The 23350-nt window shown below is 42.0% G+C and overlaps 1 protein-coding gene across 1 annotated transcript in view; it reads right to left on the bottom strand.

Moving 5' to 3' along the window:
• The window catches only part of dars1 (aspartyl-tRNA synthetase 1), an 80092-nt gene that overhangs the window by 37525 nt on the left and 19217 nt on the right, over positions 1-23350 (bottom strand). Inside the window, exons 4-8 of the mRNA XM_070875393.1 lie at positions 20382-20439; positions 19381-19473; positions 17540-17642; positions 1751-1853; positions 1127-1204 (exon numbers count right to left, since the gene is read on the bottom strand). Of these exons, the coding sequence (XP_070731494.1) occupies positions 1127-1204; positions 1751-1853; positions 17540-17642; positions 19381-19473; positions 20382-20439 (435 nt within the window). The remainder of the gene's footprint in view (positions 1-1126; positions 1205-1750; positions 1854-17539; positions 17643-19380; positions 19474-20381; positions 20440-23350) is intronic.

Raw genomic sequence — 23350 nt, 5'->3', positions numbered from 1 at the left:
ATGGTGTCCTGAGCAGTATCCCAGATCATAAATTATTAGATTGGCTATTAGAAATGTAGCTGTTGCTTTCTATAAGACCGATTACATTATGTCTTCCATATATGTGGAATCAATTATCAAAATATACAATTCTATTACATTTAACGTGAAGTACAAGAAAAGTTAGAAAGTTAGAAGAGAAAGGGATCACTTATGTCTCAGCACAGTTTGGTTTCTAGATAGGATTTCATTGAAACATTTTTTGAATGGATAACATTCTTGATTCACTAACACATGCTGGCCAAATTGTTTCTGTCTATTCAGCATTACACTCAAAATAATAATGATCCCGATAGCAGGACATAATACTGGTGAGGTTCACTGCACCTCTTACTAGTTTATTTAACATCCGTAATGAATTTACCAATTCTCAGTCTGCTGCACGAAAGTATACATCTTATGATTGGTATAAGTGAAAGTCACAAGTGGGTCAATATCATAATTAAAGTTTTCCCGACAGGATGACGGAATCAGTTCAAATTAGGAAAAGGCCAAGAGAAAGTCAAATCCGAGATGGTGGAACTATTTACAGAAAGAACTGAATTGATGAATGAGAGTGGGCAAACACCCACCAGTGTTGGCACTGGAGACATGCATGCTGGCAAGCTCTTGTGGCATCAATGACCAACCTGGTCATGAATGACTGATCGACTGACCATGGGTATAAACAGAATTAAATAGAAATATGTCTGAAACTTAGGTCAGTAAGTAGTAATACATCTCGTTATTCAAGAGGCGGTGATGTCAATACATCTTCTGTGATTTCTAACATCAGTGACACTATTTACATCTATTAATTGGAAGTCTATTTGTATTGACATTCTATTCCATTTATTTAATCAAATTTGGCCACTCTAGGAGCTAATTGAGTTCAAATATTTTTTTTTTTTTTTTTTTTTTTTTTTAAGTGTCAAGTAACAGCTAGCCATATATAGAATACATCTGCTAAGTTTTAACCAAGCAATATCCAAACAAGGCAAAGGAAAAAACAAAAAAGTTTGGAGAATTGCATGAACTTCAGTGAGTGCTAAACACAAGTAAAATACAATACTGAAATGCTTAATAAGATTGGGATCATATTATTTACCTCATCGCCTGCCTCAGGACGTATTGCATCATCTAGCTGCAAAGGCAGGCGTGGTTCAGCTGCACTGATAACATAGATCTGAAAACAAATAATGGCATAAATAGTAAGATAGCAAGAACAAAATAACAGTAAGTGCAGAAATAACAGCAAGTACAGAAATAACTGCAGGAATATAGTTTCCATCTAAAAACATTTCCTCAGATGTGACTGAAACTGAATTTGCATGTTAGTCCCTAACTGCATATTGCTGAAATCAAATTGCTTTATTTTAACCAGTCCTGAAATTAAAAAACAGTACAGAAAACCAACTGGAATAGTTGGCTCTATGTGCATGTTAATTAAAAGACACCGCTGAGATCTCATGTTGAAACCTTATTTGTAAAAAGGACAATGGGAACAGCATAGTAATGAAGTCATTCAGGATTTGAAGTTTACAACAGCTCACAAAATAAGTTTCTTAATACACAACTGAAAAGTCAAGGATATGACTGCAATTTGAAGTAGGATTCATCACAAATGTGTATGCATTTTATACTCTTTTTGGCAATATCTACACCAAACTACTTTATTAGATTCTATTCGATTCACAGCGCATATTTTACACCTTAAAAAGATAAGACTTACTCTTTCAATGTGCAGCTCAACATCTCGCTGGGAACAGCTCTCTATTTTCTGCTCCACCTTCCTTACAATGCCTTCCACGTCCACTATACTCTCTTTGTTAATGCTAAGGGGGAAAAAAATCAGTGTTAATGGTTCAGCTCAATAATTCAACTGCATATATTGTTACATTACATTACAATACAATAGAAAACTTTTGCAAGTCTTATTTTGCCAGATTAAGATTGATCGTACACAACATACAACACAATATGATAATGTACACAATTATTTGTCATTTACAGTCCAATCACACTGTGGAAAGTGAACTGAACAAATCACTCCAGAGTTCACATTGGCTTTGGAGAGCCAATTTGTATTGGATCCTACAAAATCAGATCTTACTTTCTATGGCTAGGAAGATATTGAGCCTATTGCATGACATACAAGTGTTGATGTCACAGTGCAAGCATACAGAAGAGTTAGTTAAGTTTCCAAGCAATTGGAAAACTCTTTTTTTGTATTATCCCCAACACTGGCAACCAATTCTTCAAAGCTTTTTCTTTAAATTCCATTTTTTTTCTTGCCTTGCTGGCAAACTTCTGGTTGTACCCTTGTTTGACTTTGCATTTCTGAATCCAAACTGCAGAAGATTGCATTTGCACTCCATCTGCCATCTGAAGTTCAGGTTCTGCACTTCTTGGGGCTTTATTTTCATTGTGATTACTGGCTTTAATCTCAATTTGCACATCAACTTCAGTGTCATAGTGCAGTGGAAACTGTTTCGCTGCAACACAAACTGGTACATGAATGCATCCTTAGAACGGCCAAGACAAAAAGATGTTGAGTCCTGCAGGTGACTGATGAGGACCCCCCATAATGGGCCCAAGTTTCCACAAGAAAAAAAAACGGGCTGGTGCCGCCCGTTTTTCGCGCCTAAAAAAAAATTGCGATTCTGGAGCGTTCTGCAGCTCCTTGTCTGCCTGGCGTGGCGTGCAGGGGGGCGGAGCCGACACTCGCGCCAATTTTGTAAGTGGGAGGGGGCGGGTACTATTTAAATTAGTTTTTTTCCTGCCGGCAACGCTGCACGTGCGCGTTGGAGCGTTCGCGCATGCTCAGTGTGATTTTTGTAGTTCTTTGTAGCCGTTTAGTTTTGAAATTTTTTTTGATAAAAGTACATTGCCATCAGCACAGAGGCTTCTTGTAGCAGTGAGAAGGGTGCAGGAAGCCTCAAAGTTGAGGCAGCCGTTTCCCGACGACCTCCGCCTTTTGCCGTCGGGAAATGGCTCCTCAATTTCTGAGGCTTCCTACAGCCTTCTCTCTTTCCCGCCGGCGGTCTGGAACGGGTCCATTCCCTCCCCCCTCCCCCCCCCCCCCCCGCGTTCGTCGGCTCCCTTCCCTCCCTCCCCCCCCCCCCCCCCCCCCCCCCCCCGCGTTTGTCGGCTCCCTTCCCTCCCTCCTCCCGCCCGCCCCCCGGCCCGCGTTCGGTCGGCTCCCTCGTTTTGTGAGGCTTGCTGCACCATTCTTCCTGGCTGAAGCACTTTCACACAGGTAGGAAGATGGTTTATTTAATCTTATAAATGTTTATTCAGGTTGGATTTATTTGTATAATATTTGTATAAGTATAAATAAGGATTTATTGTAGAATTTAATGAGTTCCCTTCCCCCCCCTCCCCCCCCCACCTCGTTCTGGACGCCCGATTTGTAACCTGCGCCTGATTTTTTAATGTGTAGAACAGGTTTTTTCAGTTCTACAAAAATCTTCACTTGCTCCATTCTACTTTAGTTTGGAGTACATTTTCACTGGAAACTTTCAAATCAGGCGTCAGTAGCCGGACACGCCCCCTTTTGAAGAAAAAATTCTGTTCCAAAGTAGAACTGTTCTACCTGACTAGAAATGCAGAAAAAAAAATGTGGAGAATTGCGATTTCTAAGATAGTCCGTTCTCCATCAGTTGCTCCTAAAAATCAGGCGCAAATCATGTGGAAACTTGGGCCCAATCAAACTATGTAAAATTTAAAAGTATAAGAATTAAATGATTTGTTTCTAAAAGGTAGGTAGGAAATACCAAAAATATATATTGAGGCAGGAATGTCGAAGTTTTCTGTCCTTCTGAGCCATTTAGGTACATACCATTAAACCTTGTGGGACAAACTGCCAATATTCGCAGTCCTTGGCATTCGGATTTAGGACATATCCATCAATGAAGTAACAGTGCCAAGAACAGCACTTTCCAAGCATTCAGACTCTCAAAATTCAAACAGGACAAACAAGCAAATAAGAAATATAAATTTAATTAGAACAGAGTTGCCTGGATTGGATTCCCAGGTCTTGCATGCTACAGGATTCTCATAGGCTAGTTGCATTAGAATTACATTATTAGTTAGGGATGCAGATCTTAAACTTCAAATTATATTAGAATTCTTTTGTGATTTTGCAGCATCTTGGAAGCTTACTTATCTTGGAATGTCTGCACTTTACAACAGTTCGTAGAATCATAGATTGATACAGTACATTGGTAGAGCTATGCAACTAGACCAAAGAGCTAGCACATGTGCAAAAGGCTGAATGGCCTTTCAGCCTTTTGCACATGTGCCAGCTCTTTGGTAGAGCTATGCAACGAGACCAATATCCTGCTCTTTCCCCATTGTTCTGAAAATTTTTCCCCTTCCAAATATTTATCCAATTCCCCATTGAAAGTTACTACTGAATTCGCTTTCACTACCCTTTCAGGCGGTGCAATCCAGATCACAACTCGTTTCCTCATGTCGCCTCCGTCACCAGATGGCTGGAAAAGACTCCTGTTCACATCTACACAAATAGTAGAAATAATTTTCCTCATCGCCTGACGATTGAGAAATAACCAGTTTTGCTTTGTATTGAAAATTGTATAGACCTGAGGATTTTAGTTCCCTATTTTGCATTGCGAAGGCCAAGATGGGGAGGGGGAACGTCATGGGGGCTCCTTGTCAAAATATTGTTTCATCTGAAGTCAAGTTAAAAGACAACACAAAAAACAATTTTTTTTCAAAAGTTGCTTTTGGTAGTTTAAGTTTTGTCTTGCTATGCTTTTCGGTTCTACATATTTATCTTGTAAATAAATCTCGCCATTAGCTTAACCTGAATATTATGGTCTGACATTTTTGCTGGTCTTTAGAATGGACAGGAGAATATGGTGATCTGCTTGCATGGATTCTACGCAAAATACTGTTCGTTCTCTAGCATGCAATCGCATTCATAAGATGCATAAAGAAGCAAATTTCAGGTCATAGGGACTTTGGTGCACTTATTTGGGCCAATTTTCCACATGGCCGATTTTTGACACAGTTGTCGAACTACGTCTGATTTTTTAGTTACCTGACTGCGCCAAAAGAAAGTTCTAAGTTTCGCCAGAATAAGCTTGAATTCTGCTTAAGTTCTGTGGGTGGAGCTTAAGGTCTGCGCCAAAAACTGAGGTTGCCAGGGTAACGAGGGACGCACTGAAGCTGGAAAGTGAAACATACACTGCTCCTATCCCCGTGCCCCCTGCCGGTGCTCCTGCTATCCCGGGCTGAAAGGCCCGCCCCCGGTGCTATCCTGGGCCGAAAGGCCCCCTGCCCCTGGTGCCACTGCTATCCCGGGCAGAATGCCCCTCCGCCCCTGGGGCCACTGCTATCCTGGACTGAAAGGTCCCCTGCCCCCGGTGCCGCTGCTATTCTGGGCCGAAAGGACCCCCGGGATCCCCGATGCCATGCCTTCAGCTCCACTAAAACAATGGCATCTTCTCTGCACCGATTTTTTTTAACTTCAGGTAAGCTTTTTCAGAATGGTGCACTATGCCATTTTTGAAAAAATCCTGCTTGGCCAAACTCGCTTAAATGGCCAGAAATAGCGCACCTGACAGGTTCCGCCCCCAGTGATGTCAAAAAAATCAGGAACTAAAAAAAAAATTGGATGCAAGTAATTTAGGATGGCACGGAAGCTTTGGCGAAATTTGCAGATTTTCATCTGCTCAAAAAAAAACAGCGTAGGCTAAAAAAACAGCACAGAATGGTGGCGAAAATTCAGCCCATGGAAACTTCCTTTTTGTTATGAATATGAGTTAAAACTGCTGGGACGGAGCCCAAATTGTAATAGCCTCAATTATTAAATAAATTGAGTGTGCTTTGCAACAGTTGTTGCCAAGTACAATTAAATTAAATCTAAAACAGGGCACCATCATTTGGCAGATGTTTGATTTCTGTCTTACTTCAAATGGATCACAAACACCCGGTGCCTAGTGACTGAAATCAGAGCATTCCTTAATAACTGAAGTATTCAGAAATCTTGCCCATGTCTACAAAATAAAAATGTTTTCAAATTTGATTTTTCTTCAAAACTACAATTTTCTCCATTCTATTTATGACCACACAATATATCAACTGAGATCACATTTTCCAATGCATTACTAAAGTCCTACTTTGCTTCAAGAGAAGCATTTTATTTAAAAATAATTCATAAAAATAAGGTAAAACTTTTGCAATTAGAAAATATTTAACATTTTTCACATCTTACATATACATTAAAGAGTTCTAATCCATATGAACTACAAATTTATACTTTTCACATATATTTTGCTCGTTCTTTCTATAAGTATTCCATCCTGCATTAAGTTCCTGCAGTATTCACAAAATAGAAATAATGGTTTTTCAAGACATTGTTCAGTCAGTGGATCTGGGGTGGTAGCCTGGTGGCAAGCAGGGAGATTGTGTGTAGTGTTATTCCAGGACTAGGGGGTGGGAGGAGAAAGGGAGAGAGTGCAAGACAGAGCACAAAAGCAGGCTGCAACAGCAGAGGTCATTCAGGCTTGGGACAATGATTTAAAAATAAGATTTGTTCACTTTTGTGTGCAATTGATAAGTAGCAATGAAATTAAGATGTTAAGTAATGTTCTATTGATTTAATAGTGGCAGTGATGCAAGGAATTCTCATGGTGGCTATAAGACAGAATTATTTTTCCTAGCATGGAATTGATCCTATTTCAGTTGGCCTCATAGAAGAGGCTGAGGGCAGCAGTTCCCATTCATGCTCGTCTATAAAGAAAGCATAGCTTTCAATTACTTGCGTATGAGGATAGATCAAATTTGTGAGTTTTATACGTTTATAATTTTGTCTTTTAAAAATAAAATGATCAATCAATAAATCACCACCAACAGCTTCATAAACACACAATATAGAAAACATAGAAAATAGGTGCAGGAGCAGGCCATTCAGCCCTTCTAGCCTGCACCGCCATTCAATGAGTTCATGGCTGAACATGAAACTTCAGTACCCCCTTCCTGCTTTCTCGCCATACCCCTTGATCCCCCGAGTAGTAAGGACTTCATCTAACTCCTTTTTGAATATATTTAGTGAATTGGCCTCAACTACTTTCTGTGGTAGAGAATTCCACAGGTTCACCACTCTCTGGGTGAAGAAGTTTCTCCTCATCTCGGTCCTAAATGGCTTACCCCTTATCCTTAGACTGTGACCCCTGGTTCTGGACTTCCCCAACATTGGTAACATTCTTCCTGCATCCAACCTGTCCAAACCCGTCAGAATTTTAAACGTTTCTATGAGGTCCCCTCTCACTCTTCTGAACTCCAGTGAATACAAGCCCAGTTGATCCAGTCTTTCTTGATAGGTCAGTCCCACCATCCCGGGAATCAGTCTGGTGAATCTTCGCTGCACTCCCTCAATAGCAAGAATGTCCTTCCTCAAGTTAGGAGACCAAAACTGTACACAATACTCCAGGTGTGGCCTCACCAAGGCCCTATACAACTGTAGCAACACCTCCCTGCCCCTGTACTCAAATCCCCTCGCTATGAAGGCCAACATGCCATTTGCTTTCTTAACCGCCTGCTGTACCTGCATGCCAACCTTCAATGACTGATGTACCATGACACCCAGGTCTCGCTGCACCTTCCCCCTTCCTAATCTGTCACCATTCAGATAATAGTCTGTCTCTCTGTTTTTACCACCAAAGTGAATAACCTCACATTTATCCACATTATACTTCATCTGCCACGCATTTGTCCACTCACCTAACCTATCCAAGTCACTCTGCAGCCTCATAGCATCCTCCTCGCAGCTCACACTGCCACCCAACTTAGTGTCATCCGCAAATTTGGAGATACTACATTTAATCCCCTCGTCTAAATCATTAATGTACAATGTAAACAGCTGGGGCCCCAGCACAGAACCTTGCGGTACCCCACTAGTCACTGCCTGCCATTCTGAAAAGTACCCATTTACTTCTACTCTTTGCTTCCTGTCTGACAACCAGTTCTCAATCCACATCAGCACACTACCCCCAATCCCATGTGCTTTAACTTTGCACATTAATCTCCTGTGTGGGACCTTGTCGAAAGCCTTCTGAAAGTCCAAATATACCACATCAACTGGTTCTCCTTTGTCCACTTTACTGGAAACATCCTCAAAAAATTCCAGAAGATTTGTCAAGCATGATCTCCCTTTCACAAATCCATGCTGACTTGGACCTATCATGTCACCATTTTCCAAATGCGCTGCTATGACATCCTTAATAATTGATTCCATCATTTTACCCACTACCGATGTCAGGCTGACCGGTCTATAATTCCCTGCTTTCTCTCTCCCTCCTTTTTTTAAAAAGTGGGGTTACATTGGCTACCCTCCACTCGATAGGAACTGATCCAGAGTCAATGGAATGTTGGAAAATGACTGTCAATGCATCCGATATTTCCAAGGCCACCTCCTTAAGTACTCTGGGATGCAGTCCACCAGGCCCTGGGGATTTATCGGCCTTCAATCCCATCAATTTCCCCAACACAATTTCCTGACTAATAAAGATTTCCCTCAGTTCCTCCTCCTTACTAGACCCTCTGACCTCTTTTATATCCGGAAGGTTATTTGTGTCCTCCTTAGTGAATACCGAACCAAAGTACTTGTTCAATTGGTCTGCCATTTCTTTGCTCCCCGTTATGACTTCCCCTGATTCTGACTGCAGGGGACCTACGTTTGTCTTTACTAACCTTTTTCTCTTTACATACCTATAGAAACTTTTGCAATCCACCTTAATGTTCCCTGCAAGCTTCTTCTCGTACTCCATTTTCCCTGCCCTAATCAAACCCTTTGTCCTCCTCTGCTGAGTTCTAAATTTCTCCCAGTCCCCAGGTTCGCTGCTATTTCTGGCCAATTTGTATGCCACTTCCTTGGCTTTAATACTATCCCTGATTTCCCTAGATAGCCACGGTTAAGCCACCTTCCCTTTTTTATTTTTACGCCAGACAGGAATGTACAATTGTTGTAATTCATCCATGCGGTCTCTAAATGTCTGCCATTGCCCATACACATTCAACCCCTTAAGTATCATTCGCCAATCTATCTTAGCCAATTCACGCCTCATACCTTCAAAGTTACCCTTCTTTAAGTTCTGGACCATGGTCTCTGAATTAACTGTTTCATTCTCCATCCTAATGCAGAATTCCACCATATTATGGTCACTCTTCCCTAAGGGGCCTCGCACAATGAGATTGTTAATTAATCCTCTCTCATTACACAACACCCAGTCTAAGATGGCCTCCCCCCTAGTTGGTTCCTCGACATATTGGTCTAGAAAACCATCCCTTATGCACTCCAGGAAATCCTCCTCCACCGTATTGCTTCCAGTTTGACTAGCCCAATCTATGTGCATATTAAAGTCACCCATTATAACTGCTGCACCTTTATTGCATGCACTCCTAATTTCCTGTTTGATGCCCTCCCCAACATCACTACTACTGTTTGGAGGTCTGTACACAACTCCCACTAACGTTTTTTGCCCTTTGGTGTTCTGCAGCTCTACCCATATAGATACCACATCATCCAAGCTAATGTCTTTCCTAACTATTGCATTAATCTCCTCTTTAACCAGCAATGCTACCCCACCTCCTTTTCCTTTTATTCTATCCTTCCTGAATGTTGAATACCCCGAATGTTGAGTTCCCAGCCCTGATCATCCTGGAGCCACGTCTCCGTAATCCCAATCACATCATATTTGTTAACATCTATTTGCACACTTAATTCATCCACCTTATTGCGGATACTCCTTGCATTAAGACACAAAGCCTTCAGGCTTGCTTTTTTAACACCCTTTGTCCTTTTAGAATTTTGCTGTACAGTGGCCCTTTTTGTTCTTTGCCTTGGGTTTCTCTGCCCTCCACTTTTCCTCATCTCCTTTCTGTCTTTTGCTTTTGCCTCATTTTTGTCTCCCTCTGTCTCCATGCATAGGTTCCCATCCCCCTGCAATATTAGTTTAACTCCTCCACAACAGCACTAGCAAACACTCCCCCTAGGACATTGGTTCCGGTCCTGGCCAGGTGCAGACCGTCCGGTTTGTACTGGTCCCACCTCCCCCAGAACCGGTTCCAATCCCCCAGGAATTTGAATCCCTCCCTGCTGCACCACTGCTCAAGCCACGTATTCATCTGCGCTATCCTGCGATTCCTACTCAGACTAGCACGTGGCACTGGTAGCAATCCCGAGATTACTACTTTTGAGGTCCTACTTTTTAATTTAGCTCCTAGCTCCTTAAATTCTTTTCGTAGGACCTCATCCCTTTTTTTACCTATGTCGTTGGTACCAATGTGCACCATGACAACTGGCTGTTCTCCCTCCCATTTCAGAATGTCCTGCACCCGCTCCGAGACATCCTTGACCCTTGCACCAGGGAGGCAACATACCATCCTGGAGTCTCGGTTGCGGCCGCAGAAACGCCTATCTATTCCCCTCACCATCGAATCCCCTATCACTATCGCGCTCCCAATCTTTTTCCTGCCCTTCTGTGCAGCAGAGCCAGCCACAGTGCCATGAACTTGGCTGCTGCTGCCCTCCCCTGATGAGTCATCCCCCCCAACAGTACTCAAAGCAGTGTATCTGTTTTGCAGGGGGATGACCACAGGGGACCCCTGCACTACTCTTCCTGCTGGTCTTCCATTCCCTATCTGGCTGTGGACCCTTCTCCTGCGGCAAGACCAACTCACTACACGTGATACTCACGTCATTCTCAGCATCGTGGATGCTCCAGAGTGAATCCACCCTCAGCTCCAATTCCGCAACGCGGACCATCAAGAGCTCGAGGCGGATACACTTCCCACACACGTAGCGCCCAGGGACACCGGAAGTGTCCCCGAGTTCCCACATGGTACAGGAGGAGCATATCACGTGACCGAGCTCTCCTGCCATGTCTTAACCCTTAGATACACTTAAATTGGTAGTAACAATGCTAAAGTTCACTTACTGATATAAAAAATAAAAAAAGCTACTCACCAATCACTAGCCAATCACTTACCCCATTGGCTGTGACGTCACTTTTTGATTCCCTTCTACTTCTATTTTGCTTTCTCTCCCGCTGTAGCTGCACCGGTATGCTTTTGATAGGTCGCTTCCCTCTCACCAACTGCCGCTGGCTCTCGATCTCCTGCTGGGCTTTTGATAGGTCGCTCCCCTCTCACCAACTGCCGCTGGCTCTCGATCTCCCGCTGGGCTTTTGATAGGTTGCTCCCCTCTCACCAACTGCCGCTGGCTCTCGATGATCTGCTGGGCTTTTGATAGGTCGCTCCCCTCTCACCAACTGCCGCTGGCTCTCGATCTCCTGCTGGGCTTTTGATAGGTCGCTCCCCTCTCACCAACTGCCGCTGGCTCTCGATCTCCTGCTGGGCTTTTGATAGGTCGCTCCCCTCTCACCAACTGCCGCTGGCTCTCGATCTCCCGCTGGGCTTTTGATAGGTCGCTCCCCTCTCACCAACTGCCGCTGGCTATACTTTAGCCGAATACAGGATTATAAGGAAATTAATCCAGGCATGAAGCCAACTTTTGTTAAAACTTTTAATTCCTTCCCCCTGCCCCTGCCAACCAAGTGTATTGTGGAGACGCCAGACACGGGCTCTCCAATCAGCTTCCCCATGAGGAGTTCCTGAGCCTGAGCTCCAAATGAAAGTGAGGTTAAAAAAAAACAGAATCTGAGCAACATATTACTCTTTTGTATCCTTTTTGTTATAAACATTGGTAAAAGCAAAGTGAAATATTGGAAGCGAACTGTATCTATCTCTATCCATAATTGAATATATTAAAAGTCTTGTGTATGGTGCACATTTCCTGTAAGTGTAACACCAACTCATCATGCTCAAAATTTAACCATTTATTATAATTACTTTTAACGGAGTCTCCTAGCTGTCTCCAATGTAGATGGCAGTGTTTGCCATATCCTTCGTTACATCTACCCCAAGTGCTGCTCAAGTTTCTTGCTATCACTCACCATCAATCTATCCTGAGAAAAGCACAACAGCCAGGTTCCTAGCCATATATTCCTTGAAGCACTTACTGCATTTTACTAAGACAGTAAAAATATGGCAAGTTCTCGAAAAATGGAAAATGTGATGCTGCTTTTCTCACTGGGGAGTGGGTGTAGAGGGTTGCACAAATAGCTTTCCCAGTATGGAGCTTGTGAACTGTAAAAACATTTGCTTCACTGATTCTTGGCAAAAGCATTTGACATTGGTTTCTAAATTCACTGGAGGTGTGCATCCTAGCCTTATATCATAACCTCTGGCTGACCATGATCAACACCATGGGAGATCCAATAATATATCTCAAGCAAGGAAATTTAAAATTTACTAAGAGGTATAATTGAGAAAATAGAAATTCAGACGTTTCCTCTTTATCTCTTAAGTAGTATGTTTCTTGCATGAGCAGCCAATGCATATATATGCACACGCAGACAACACATATTTGCCTAGTGGCACCCTCCTATTGAAGCTGTGATCAAACACCACAATAAAAATACTGCATAGGCTAGCAGGGAATACTATGAACCGAGACAGATGCAAATGAATTTCCTGTCTCAGTCTGTTAAACCAGGCTTATCAGTTTAACACAAATAAGCAGCCATCTGTGAAAAAAGTTGCAAGAGAACTGCAGTAAAGAAATCACACATGCAGCAATAGGTTTACAATTCCCTTGAGTGACTAGTGACCTATAATCACCCATACAAAAACATCCGACAGGATATCTAACTAAAGCCCTACAACGGTACAATTGCACAATGGCTGTAGGTTTTTAAGAAGAAATCCTCCAAAATCTTCTAGGAAAAATGTAAAACCATTAAGTGAGAATTTTACTCTCAAATTATTTTAGATTACAATATATGGTGAAAAAAGTATTTGTGCACGTATTAAAAAAAATCTGAGACTGTTTTATAGAAACATTCAATTAATCAAGTATATAACAGCATTTTTCTCTATTCCCACTCTCCCATTTGCTCCCAAAACATTTTCATGTTCCCTTTTTCAAGCAACAAATTCCCTTTTAAAAGTACTTAACGAATCACAGACTATTACAGCACAGGAGGTCGTCATTTGGTCTGTCATGCCTTTGAAGGAGTTACCCAATTTAATCCCACACCCCAGCTTTTTCCCCATAACCCTGCAAATTAGTTCTCTTCAAATACATCTCCAATTGCCTTTTGAAAGTTCCTATGGAATCCGATTCCACCACCCTGTCAGATAGTGCATTCCAGATCATAACAACCCTCTGTCAAGATATTTCTCCTCATTTCACCTCTAGTTGTTTCGCCATTATTTTAAATCTATGATCCCTGGTTACTGACCTATTTGCCAGAAGCAACAGTTTCTCCTTACTTGCTCTATCAAGACCCCTCCTAATTTGGAATACCTCTATTCAGTCTCCCCTTAACCTTCTCTGCTCTACGGAGAACAATCCCAGCTTCTGGGGGCAGGGAGTGGGAGGGTGGCCAGGAGAGGGACATGGAGAGACCCTATTGTTTTCTGTCCACAAACAATTCTCCATCCACATACCCACATTCCCCTTAATTTCACATCTCTTATTTTTACCATAAGTGTCCTGTGTGTTAACTTATCAAATTACATAGATCTACACAGACACGATGGGCCAAAATGGCCTCCTTCCATGCTGTAACTTTCTATGATTCTACGGGCCCGAATTTGATCACCTTACTGGCCACTGCCGACGACTGACGCCCACATTCCTCGTGAAGATCCGCCCAGTGCCACTTTCGAGGTGGGCTGGAATGGACGGGAGGGGAGAGCCTCCGGGAACCACCCGCTGATGTCAACGGACGGCCGAGTAGCGTAAGTGACCTCCCGCCCGCCGAGCTGCCAGATTGGTGCGGGCAGGAGTCGGTGCCAGAATGAGGGTGGACCGCTGGCTGGAGGCTGGTTTGCCCCCGACGGTAGGTAGGAAGACCCTGAACTTTTTTACATTTTTTTTTCCACAGCGACTTGCCTCAATGGTGTCTCCTGAAGGTCTTCCGATGGATTTTTTTTTCTCTGATGATTTTAATTTTCAGCTCTTCGACCCTCCGTGGGTCCGACTCCATCCTCGACAGCACTTGGACGGCAAGTGCCTTTGCCACCGAGAATGAGAGCTCCCGCCGGCTGCCGCCCAGATTGCAACATATGTCACAGATTTGTCACCCATCGACTTTCGAGGGACCTAGGTGATGAAAACCGCGTCCAAAGAACTGTCAGGGACCTTGGCGGCCAGTGGTGGTCCTTTGGGCGGCACTAGGGCAGGTGGAGGCCTTCACTAAATTCGGGCCCCTTGATACAGCACAGAAACAGGATATTGCCATTTGAAAAATGATATAAATCATATCCATTGCATTACCTCCAGCTTGACTTATTTGTTCCAAGAATTCAATAAGGTTTATTATATATTTACAGCACAGAAACAGGCCATTCAGCCCAACAGGCCATTCATGCCATGATGCGCCTTGTAAACTCTGTGCTGACTAGCCCTGATTAACTCATTTTATTCCAAGTTTGGAGTAGTGTTACCCTATATATATTTAGAGTACAAGAGGGAAATTTTCAATTTAAACCTGCCCCAAAGGCAGCAGGCAGTTGAAAATGGCAGGGGAATAGCCGCCGACCCATCAACGCTCAATGCCCACCTGATGCGATTTTTAGGTGGACATGTAAATGAGCCTGCTCAAAACAGGCAGGAGGCTGCTTGCAGATGCAAATCAGGTTCCTACACCGGTTGTAGGATCCAGTTTGCAGTTTTCAAGTACAAATGGATGGAGCATGCATCATGCACATGCTCTTTGCCCATTTATACCAAGCGGTGAACAGTTTAACCAGCAGTCATTAAAGGTGTGTTTGGTGGCCTCTCCAAAGACTGCCTGAACAGTTTTGAGGGGATCTTTCGAGGGGCCCGATGCAGCAGAATTTCCGCTGCTGGTTGTCAAGTAACCTTCCCCCTAACAACAACTTGCATTTATATACACCTTTAATGTAGCAAAACATTCCAAGGAGCATTATCAAACAAATCTGACACCGTGCCACATTAGGAAGTATTAGAACAGGTCAAAGAGATAGGTTTTAAGGAGTGTCTTAAAGGAAGAAAGAGAGGTAGAGAGCAATGGTCCCATTACATTTGTTTGGATGCGCGGCCCATTCAAAATACCGTGCATGTGTGGGTTTTCCTGTTTAAAAGCTAATAAGCCGGCTGCGTGGGAGCTGCAGAGCAGTGGTAGAGGTGGAGCGGTTTAGGGAGGGAATTCCAGAGCTTCGGACCTTGGCAGCTGAAGGCATGACTGCCAATGGTGGAGCAATTAAAATCAGGGTAGTGCAAGAGACCAGAACTGGAAGAGTGCAGATATCTCACAGGGCTGGAGAAGATAGGGAGGTGCGAGGCCAAGGAGGGATTTGAAAACAAGGATGAGAATTTTAAAATTGAGGCGTTGCTCAATCGGGAGCCAATGTAGGTCAGCAAGCACAGAGATGAGGGGTGAATGGGACTTGGTGCGAATTAGGAAACGGGCAACAGAGTTTTGGATGAGCTCAAGTTTAGGGAGGGTGTTAGATGGAAGGCCGGTCAGAGTGCATTGGAATAGTTAAGTCAAGGAAAAACATAAGGACAAAGTATTATTTAAATGGTGATGGCTTGGGAAGTGTCGATGTACAAAGGGACCTGGGTGTCTTTGTACACCAGTCATTGAAAGCAAACATGCAAGTGCAGCAAGCAGTTAGGAAGTCAAATGGTATGTTGCTTCATTGCAAGAGGATGTGAGTACAGGAGCAAGGATGTCTTACTACAATTATACAGGGCCTTGGTGAGACTGCACCTGGAGTATTGTATGCAGTTTTAGTCTCCTTACCCAAGAAAGAATATACTTGCCATAGAGGGAGTGCAGCGAAGGTTCACCAGACTGATTCCTGGGATGACAGGACTGTCGTATGAGCAGATTGGGTCGACTAGGTCTGTATTCACCAGAGTTTAGAAGAATGAGAGGGAATCTCATTGAAACGTATAAAATTATGACTGGGTTGGATAGACTGGATGTGGGGAGGATGTTTCCACTGGCTGGGAAGTCTAGAACAATGGGTCACAGTCTCAGGATACGGGGGTAGGAAATTTAGGACCGAGATGAGGAGAAATGTTTTCACTCAGAGGTGGTGAACCTGTGGAATTCTCTACCACAGAAGGTTGTGGAGGCCAAGTCACTGAATATATTTAAGAGGGAGATAGATAGATTTCTAGAAACAAAAGGCATCAAAGGGTATGGGGAAAAAGCAGGAATATGGTGTTGAGATAGAGGATCAACAATGATCATATTGAATGGCGGTGCAGACTCGAAGGGCCGAATGGCCTACTACTGCTCCTATTTTTTATGTTTCTAGGTTTCTAGAGGTAACAAAAGCATGCACCTCAACCACCCTTCACTATTGTGTCAACTTCCAGTCAGCTTGGCCATGGATTCTCTGTTCTTGATTCTCTACCATAGCTCCAGGTTCAGCAAGCTAGCCACTGGCACTCATGGAGCACTAGTCAGCTTGTTAATTATATTCTAATGAGGAACCTGAATTTGGATGGGCCTCCCGTTGAAAGGTTGCGGCAGGCACTGCGGCGGACACACTGCCAACTTCATGCCTGATTTGGGCACATTTAAAATTGCCCCAGGTTTACCAACTGAAGACTAACCGGCCTATAACTTTTTGGATTATCCATCTCTTTTTTTTTTGAAGAGAGCTGTCATATTTGCCAGCCTCTGATCCTCTTGCACAATTTTGTGCAGAATTTTTTAAAATTATAAACAGCTATTCTGCTATTTCTTTCCTAGCTTCCCTTCTGATCCTTGGATGAAATATACAGGATTAGATTTAATTTGCATAGATTTGCTATGCCCCCGTGTGACCTCCTAGATACCATCTTTGAATACTAATCTCTAACAGCTCAAGTGTTTCCACAATTTTAATATCCACCTCAGCTATAAAAATGTATACAATACACTACATTGCTTTCTTTGCTATTCTCTCACTCTACGCTACAAATTTCCTCTACCGCTTAGCAGCTCCAGCCTCAGCTTAACAAGCTTCTTACTAAGCATTTTCATTGTTCTGTTAATTTTCTCACAAACTCCCAATTAGCCTTTCTAATGTTGTAACTTTTATAAATTCTTTGCATCTGTCCTGGTTCTCATTTTATTAACTGCAATGTAAGTAATAAATGTTTTTTTTAAGTTTTAAATTTGATTTATTCTCCCTATTCATCCATTGAATCCGAGCCTTTGACAGGTTTCCTTTTTGGCTACTGAAATGTACCGAATTAGATTTAGTTCACATAGATTTCCAAAACAGACATGGTTTCAATAATGTGTTTTACCTGCTTACATATCAAAACACGACATGACTTTAGAATTGCTTGCTAACAATGATACATATCTGAACCAAGGCATGAAAAGTAGCCCTCAATGTAAATAGTCAACTTTCTCATAATTGTATTTCAGACAACAGGATGCAATTCTGAACTTACTTAGCAGCAAATTTGACCATCTGCTTGCTCACACGGTCTCCTACAGCCACAAGTCCCTGGACGTTAAACTGCTGCTGACGCAGGACCAAAAAACATTGCTTCCCTGTAGATAAAAATAGTGCGCATTGAGTGCTACATACGTCAGATCCTCTGACACATTATTTTGCTTCTTACAACTTAGTCACATTTTTTGTTATTAACACTCTTTTCCTTTAAAGCTATACGGAAACCAGTGTATGGGAAAAACACTTCAATTCATAGATTAGAGGGAAATATTAACCCACAGAACTCCACAGCCCAAAATATCTTGTTTTTCCCCCAAAATGAAGTTATTTCTTGACTTTTAGGTTGCCAAAATAGTTTAAACAAAGACCCACTGCAAAGGAGCACATGATAGGCAACTAATTAGCCATTTTAGTAACATGCCCTATAATTGTATTAAAATGAGGATTTAGTTTACTAAATGTTTTTACTTGAAACATAAAATACTCACTGTCAATGTCCCCTCTAAGCTATCTGCCGGACCTGTGCAGTCTGGGACCGGCTTTTCAAATGTGCAATTTTGCACACACGCAAAACTTTGAATGGGCCGCGCAGCCCATTAAAGGTACAGCGCATCCATAAAAAAATTAAGGCGAACATTGCTCACTGTATTATTCCCTACCCCAGAGAGCTGTGCGTGCTCGGTTGATGTGTATATTACAAGACTGAGATTGATAGATTTTTCGTCACTAAGGAAATCAAGGGCCAGGGGGATAAAGTGGGAAAGTGGAGTTTATGTAGAAGTTCAGCCATGATCTTGACAAATGACTGAATGGCAGAGCAGGCTCAAGGGGCAGGCTACCCTACTCTTGCTCCTATTTCTTATGTTATTCAAAACACTGGCTAATCCACCCTCATCCATCCAGAAAGAACCTGTACATAGCCCCTCCCCCCCACCCACACACACACCTCCACCACTGCATCAAGCCATTTCTTAAAGGTTTTTGCCTTCTCCACCATATCTTAAAATCCATTCCACGTGAGCACATGTGGGGATAACTTTCCAGCATCTGCCCTAAAGTAATCTTTTGCTAATTTGAACATGGACACCCTTGTTCTGCTCTCTGTTTAATTTGAACTGGTTTTCCAATTTTTTATATAATTTACTATCATATACTTTTAGAAGTTCCCCATTCAGTCACCTCCTTTCAAGGCTGAAAGACCCACAAACTTGTAGTCTGATGTAATGAAGGGAGGCGTGGCAACCAATTTGCACACAATAATGTGGTAAATATCCAGGTAATGTTCTTTTTAAAAATGCGATGGTGATTCAGGGACAAATATTTACCAAGACACCAGAAGCACCACAGTTTAAGGTGTTATCCAAAGATTGTACCTCCTACAATGCAGCACCCCCTTGGTACTGCTCACTGAAGTGTCAGCCTAGATTAGATGCTCAAGTCTCTGGAATGGGTCATGGTTAATTATTGATTAATTGTTTAATTAGACACTCCTATTTCAAATATTTCCTAACTAGCCAACACAGTACTATCTTTCTTTTGGTGCTGTAAACAAAAAATTTACAGAAATAAAAGCATACAAACAAGAACTCGGTTTCTATTTTACCCTACTAACTTAAAAAAAAATTGCAAACATTTTTTTTTAAATCAAAGCAATTTGTTAAGAACTATATTCCCTTTCTCTATTGTGTAGTTCACACCTAAACATGCCTTATTTTTTTAGGAAAGAACACTAAATGGAAACATTTATCATGAGAAACTTCTGCCTCCAAAAAGCTGTTTCCTGTTGACCAAGTATAAAGTGAAAGACGACTGAATACTCTAATGCGTTGTTCTTACCTTTGGCTCTGCTGGTGTGGACTCTGGAACGGAGCCAGACCACCTGGTCAGCTTTTGCTTCTGTCAGATTTTTCACATGAACCAACACACGGTCTTTACATAAAGAAGATACCTCCAATTTAGGGTTAGCTCAGAAAACACGTTACTACAATGATCAAAACATCAAGATATTCAAATGGTCAATCAAAATACCTAATCTAGTTAAGCTACTGATCTGTCTTCAAGATCAATATACATTTTCAATACAAGGACTTCAGGTGGGATCGCCCCATCTTCATAATGGAGGCCAAACTTCTACCATTTACACCTGCATCTGAAAGTGGATACTCTACCTTATTTTTCCCTTTCATAGGCCAGGGCCACTCTGATCACCAGAGACCAGCTGAAACCAGTGAAGCACAGATAAAGAATCAAACCTGGGACCTTTTTTGGTCTATATGCCTCAGTACCACATTACACTGCATTTATTCAATTATTTTTACTGACATTTTAGCTGGTACAATGGCATCCATTTACTTGAAGAAAGCACTGGAATTTAAACCCTCTTTGGAAGATATCGAACCAGATTTTTCCTCATACAAGGATCCTCAGGATCTCCAAGAAAGGGGCCTCCAGTTTTTTTGTTGTTGTTTGCATAATTTGCATGTGATTTTTGACTTATTAAATCTTGTATCCCTTCTAGGAAAATTCTGGCAGCATTTACAAGCACAAAATCAGAATTAACAGGAGACTCTGGGAGCACTGTGCATTTATTGGCAGAAAGGAAACATTTTCTACGGCTCATGAAATATTTAAAAGTAAAGCTGAGACGGAAATGGTAAGTTTTTACAAAGCCAAAAAAAGTATAATTGGTGTCTTTTTGCAATCTTGCTTCACATGATGGGATGACATGCTTTAAAAAAGACCCACAACAGACGGTGTTAAAAGACACGTAGCAGCTGTTGCAACAGATCATTTTTCAGGCGGCAGGGAGTAAAAATGTTATTCATAATTAAACTCACCCAGCTTTTCCTGTGATTGGATCAATGGAAAAATTCCATATCTGTCTTTTGCAAAGTCCTAAATGGAAACCACATTTAGTACACTGGAACTGTAAATATAACCAATACATCTTAACACATAGATGGCAACTTGATGCCAGAAGTTCAGACTTTACTACCATAAAAATCACAACTAAGAATCCGGTATAATAAGTCACTGCATGGTGGAGGATTTTTTCTTTATAAGTAATGAATTGAGTGGCATATTCTGAAAGCCTTTTGTGATAAACTATATATTAGTATTACCTGAACATAACTTTCTTTATTGAACCATAGGTTTGTACAATCAACAGAACAAATCGGATTCTCAAAATGAAAAGAATGGCACTGTTGACAATGTATCTACCTTTTTTCACGACTGTAAAAATGTACTAGAAAATTTATTACAAAACTGATCAAATATTTGCATACAATATCATAAAAATTGCACAACCTCCTGGTTAAATGAACATCAACTTTTTTTTAGCTTGCTACCAACTTGTTCACATATTTTTCAGCTAATACTTAGATCAACTATTGATCAGAATACTGCACTAAAATACATTCTGTTATTGCAACATCAGGAGTCTTAAAGACCAAGACTGTAATTCAATCTAACACAGATTAAAAATAGATCACAATCTATTAATAGGCACAACCCCACAACAGATGTGTTATCTCAAAATAAAACATTTAAATTCTTCGCCCCCAACCACTACAATAAGACTCGGCTTAGGACTTCTCAATGGTTTTCCGGCAGATCCTGGGCAGCTATGGCCTGAAAAGTGCTCGAGGACATTCTCTGCTACATTTCCATCTCCCTTCTCTTTTCATGAAGAGCGGGCCTAGTACCATAAAATGCAGCCACTGTTTTCTAGGCTGGCATGTGAAAAACAGATGGAAATGAGGAAAAAAACAGCCTCTGCCATGTGTTTTACCATTTGCTGTTTGAATGTTGGATGCCAAGGTGGCTTAAAACTACCTCTGTAAATATTCATACCAACAGAAATATGACCCAAACACCTTTGAAGTTGCACTGAAACAAAAGGTATCAGATAACTGCATCACTCAATTACTTTGGTTATTTAGAAAGCCAGATCTTGGAAACCTTTTTTTTAATATTTATGGGGGCTGAGAGAAGCTTTTAAAAATCAGAACGCAGGCACCAAGGGGGAAATTAAGCAGGAGGCTGTGAAGGGAGCGAATCGCTGCATACGTCACTCCACTATTTAAGAAAGAGGGAGGGAAACCAAGGAATTATAGACTAGTTAGTCCAACATTTGTTGTCGGGTGATTACTTGAGTCTATAATTAAGGAGTGTGACTGAACATCTTGAAAATTTTCAGCTGATCAGAGAGCCAGCATGGATTCGTAAAGAATAGATCATGTCTATGGATGTTATTTATATGGACTTCCAGCAGGGATTCGATAAAGTTCCTCATAAAAGACTGTTTGCATAAGTTGAGGGCAAATTATTGACCTGGCTAGAAACAATGGAGGTCCAAAGAGACTTCGGTATCTATGTACATAGATCATTAAAATGTCATGGACAGGTACAGAAAATAATCAAAAAGTCTACATAAGAACATAAGAATTAGGAACAGGAGTAGGCCATCTAGCCCCTCGAGCCTGCTCCGCCATTCAACAAGATCATGGCTGATCTGGCCGTGGACTCAGCTCCACTTACCCACCCGCTCCCCGTAACCCTTAATTTCCTTATTGGTTAAAAATCTATCTATCTGTGACTTGAATACATTCAATGAGCTAGCCTCAACTGGCAGAAAATTCCACAGATTCACAATCCTCTAGGAGAAGAAATTCTCTCAACTCGGTTTTAAATTGGCTCCCCCATATTTTGAGGTTGTGCCCTCTAGTTCTAGTCTCCCTGACCAGTGGAAACAACCTCTCTGCCTCTATCTTGTCTATCCCTTTCATTATTTTAAATGTTTCTATAAGATTACCCCTCATCCTTCTGAGCTCCAACGAGTAAAGGCCCAGTCTACTCAATCTATCATCATAAGGTAACCCCCTCATCTCCGGAATCAGCCTCGTGAATCGTCTCTGTACCCCCTCCAAAGCTAGTATATCCTTCCTTAAGTAAGGTGACCAAAACTGCACGCAGTACTCCAGGTGAGGCCTCACCAATACCCTATACAGTTGCAGAAGGACCTCCCTGCTTTTGTACTCCATCCCTCTCGCAATGAAGGCCAACATTCCATTCGTCTTCCTGATTACCCGCTGCACCTCTGCACCTGCAAACTAACTTTTTGGGATTCATGCACAAGGACCCCCAGGTCCCTCTGCACCGCAGCATGTTGTCATTTCTCTCCATTCAAATAATATTCCCATTTACTGTTTTTTTTTCCCCCCCAAGTTGGATGAGCTCACATTTTCCGACATTGTATTCCATCTGCCAAACCATAGCCCATTCGCTTAACCTATCTAAATCTCTTTGCAGCCTTTCTGTGTCCTCTACACAACCTGCTTTCCCACTAATCTTTGTGCCATCTGCAAATTTTGTTACACTACACTCTGTCCCCTCTTCCAGGTCATCTATGTATACTGTAAACAGTTGTGGTCCCAGCACTGATCCCTTGGGCACACCATTAACCACCGATTTCCAACCCGAAAAGGACCCATTTATCCCGACTCTCTGCTTTCTGTTCGCCAGCCAATTCTCTATCCATGCTAATACATTTCCTCTGACTCCGCGTACCCTTATCTTCTGCAGTAACCTTTTGTGTGGCACCTTATCGAATGCCTTTTGAAAATCTAAATACACCACATCCATCGGTACATCTCTATCCACCATGCTCGTTATATCCTCAAAGAATTCCAGTAAATTAGTTAAACATGATTTCCCCTTCATGAATCCATGCTGCGTCTGCTTGATTGCACTATTCCTATCTAGATGTCCCGCTATTTCTTCCTTAATGATAGTTTCAAGCATT

Source organism: Pristiophorus japonicus, chromosome 3 (genome assembly GCF_044704955.1).
Source record: "Pristiophorus japonicus isolate sPriJap1 chromosome 3, sPriJap1.hap1, whole genome shotgun sequence".
Classification (NCBI taxonomy): domain Eukaryota; kingdom Metazoa; phylum Chordata; class Chondrichthyes; family Pristiophoridae; genus Pristiophorus; species Pristiophorus japonicus.
The sequence above is the reverse complement of the archived record's forward strand: the minus strand, read 5'-3'. Positions and strand labels throughout refer to the sequence as shown.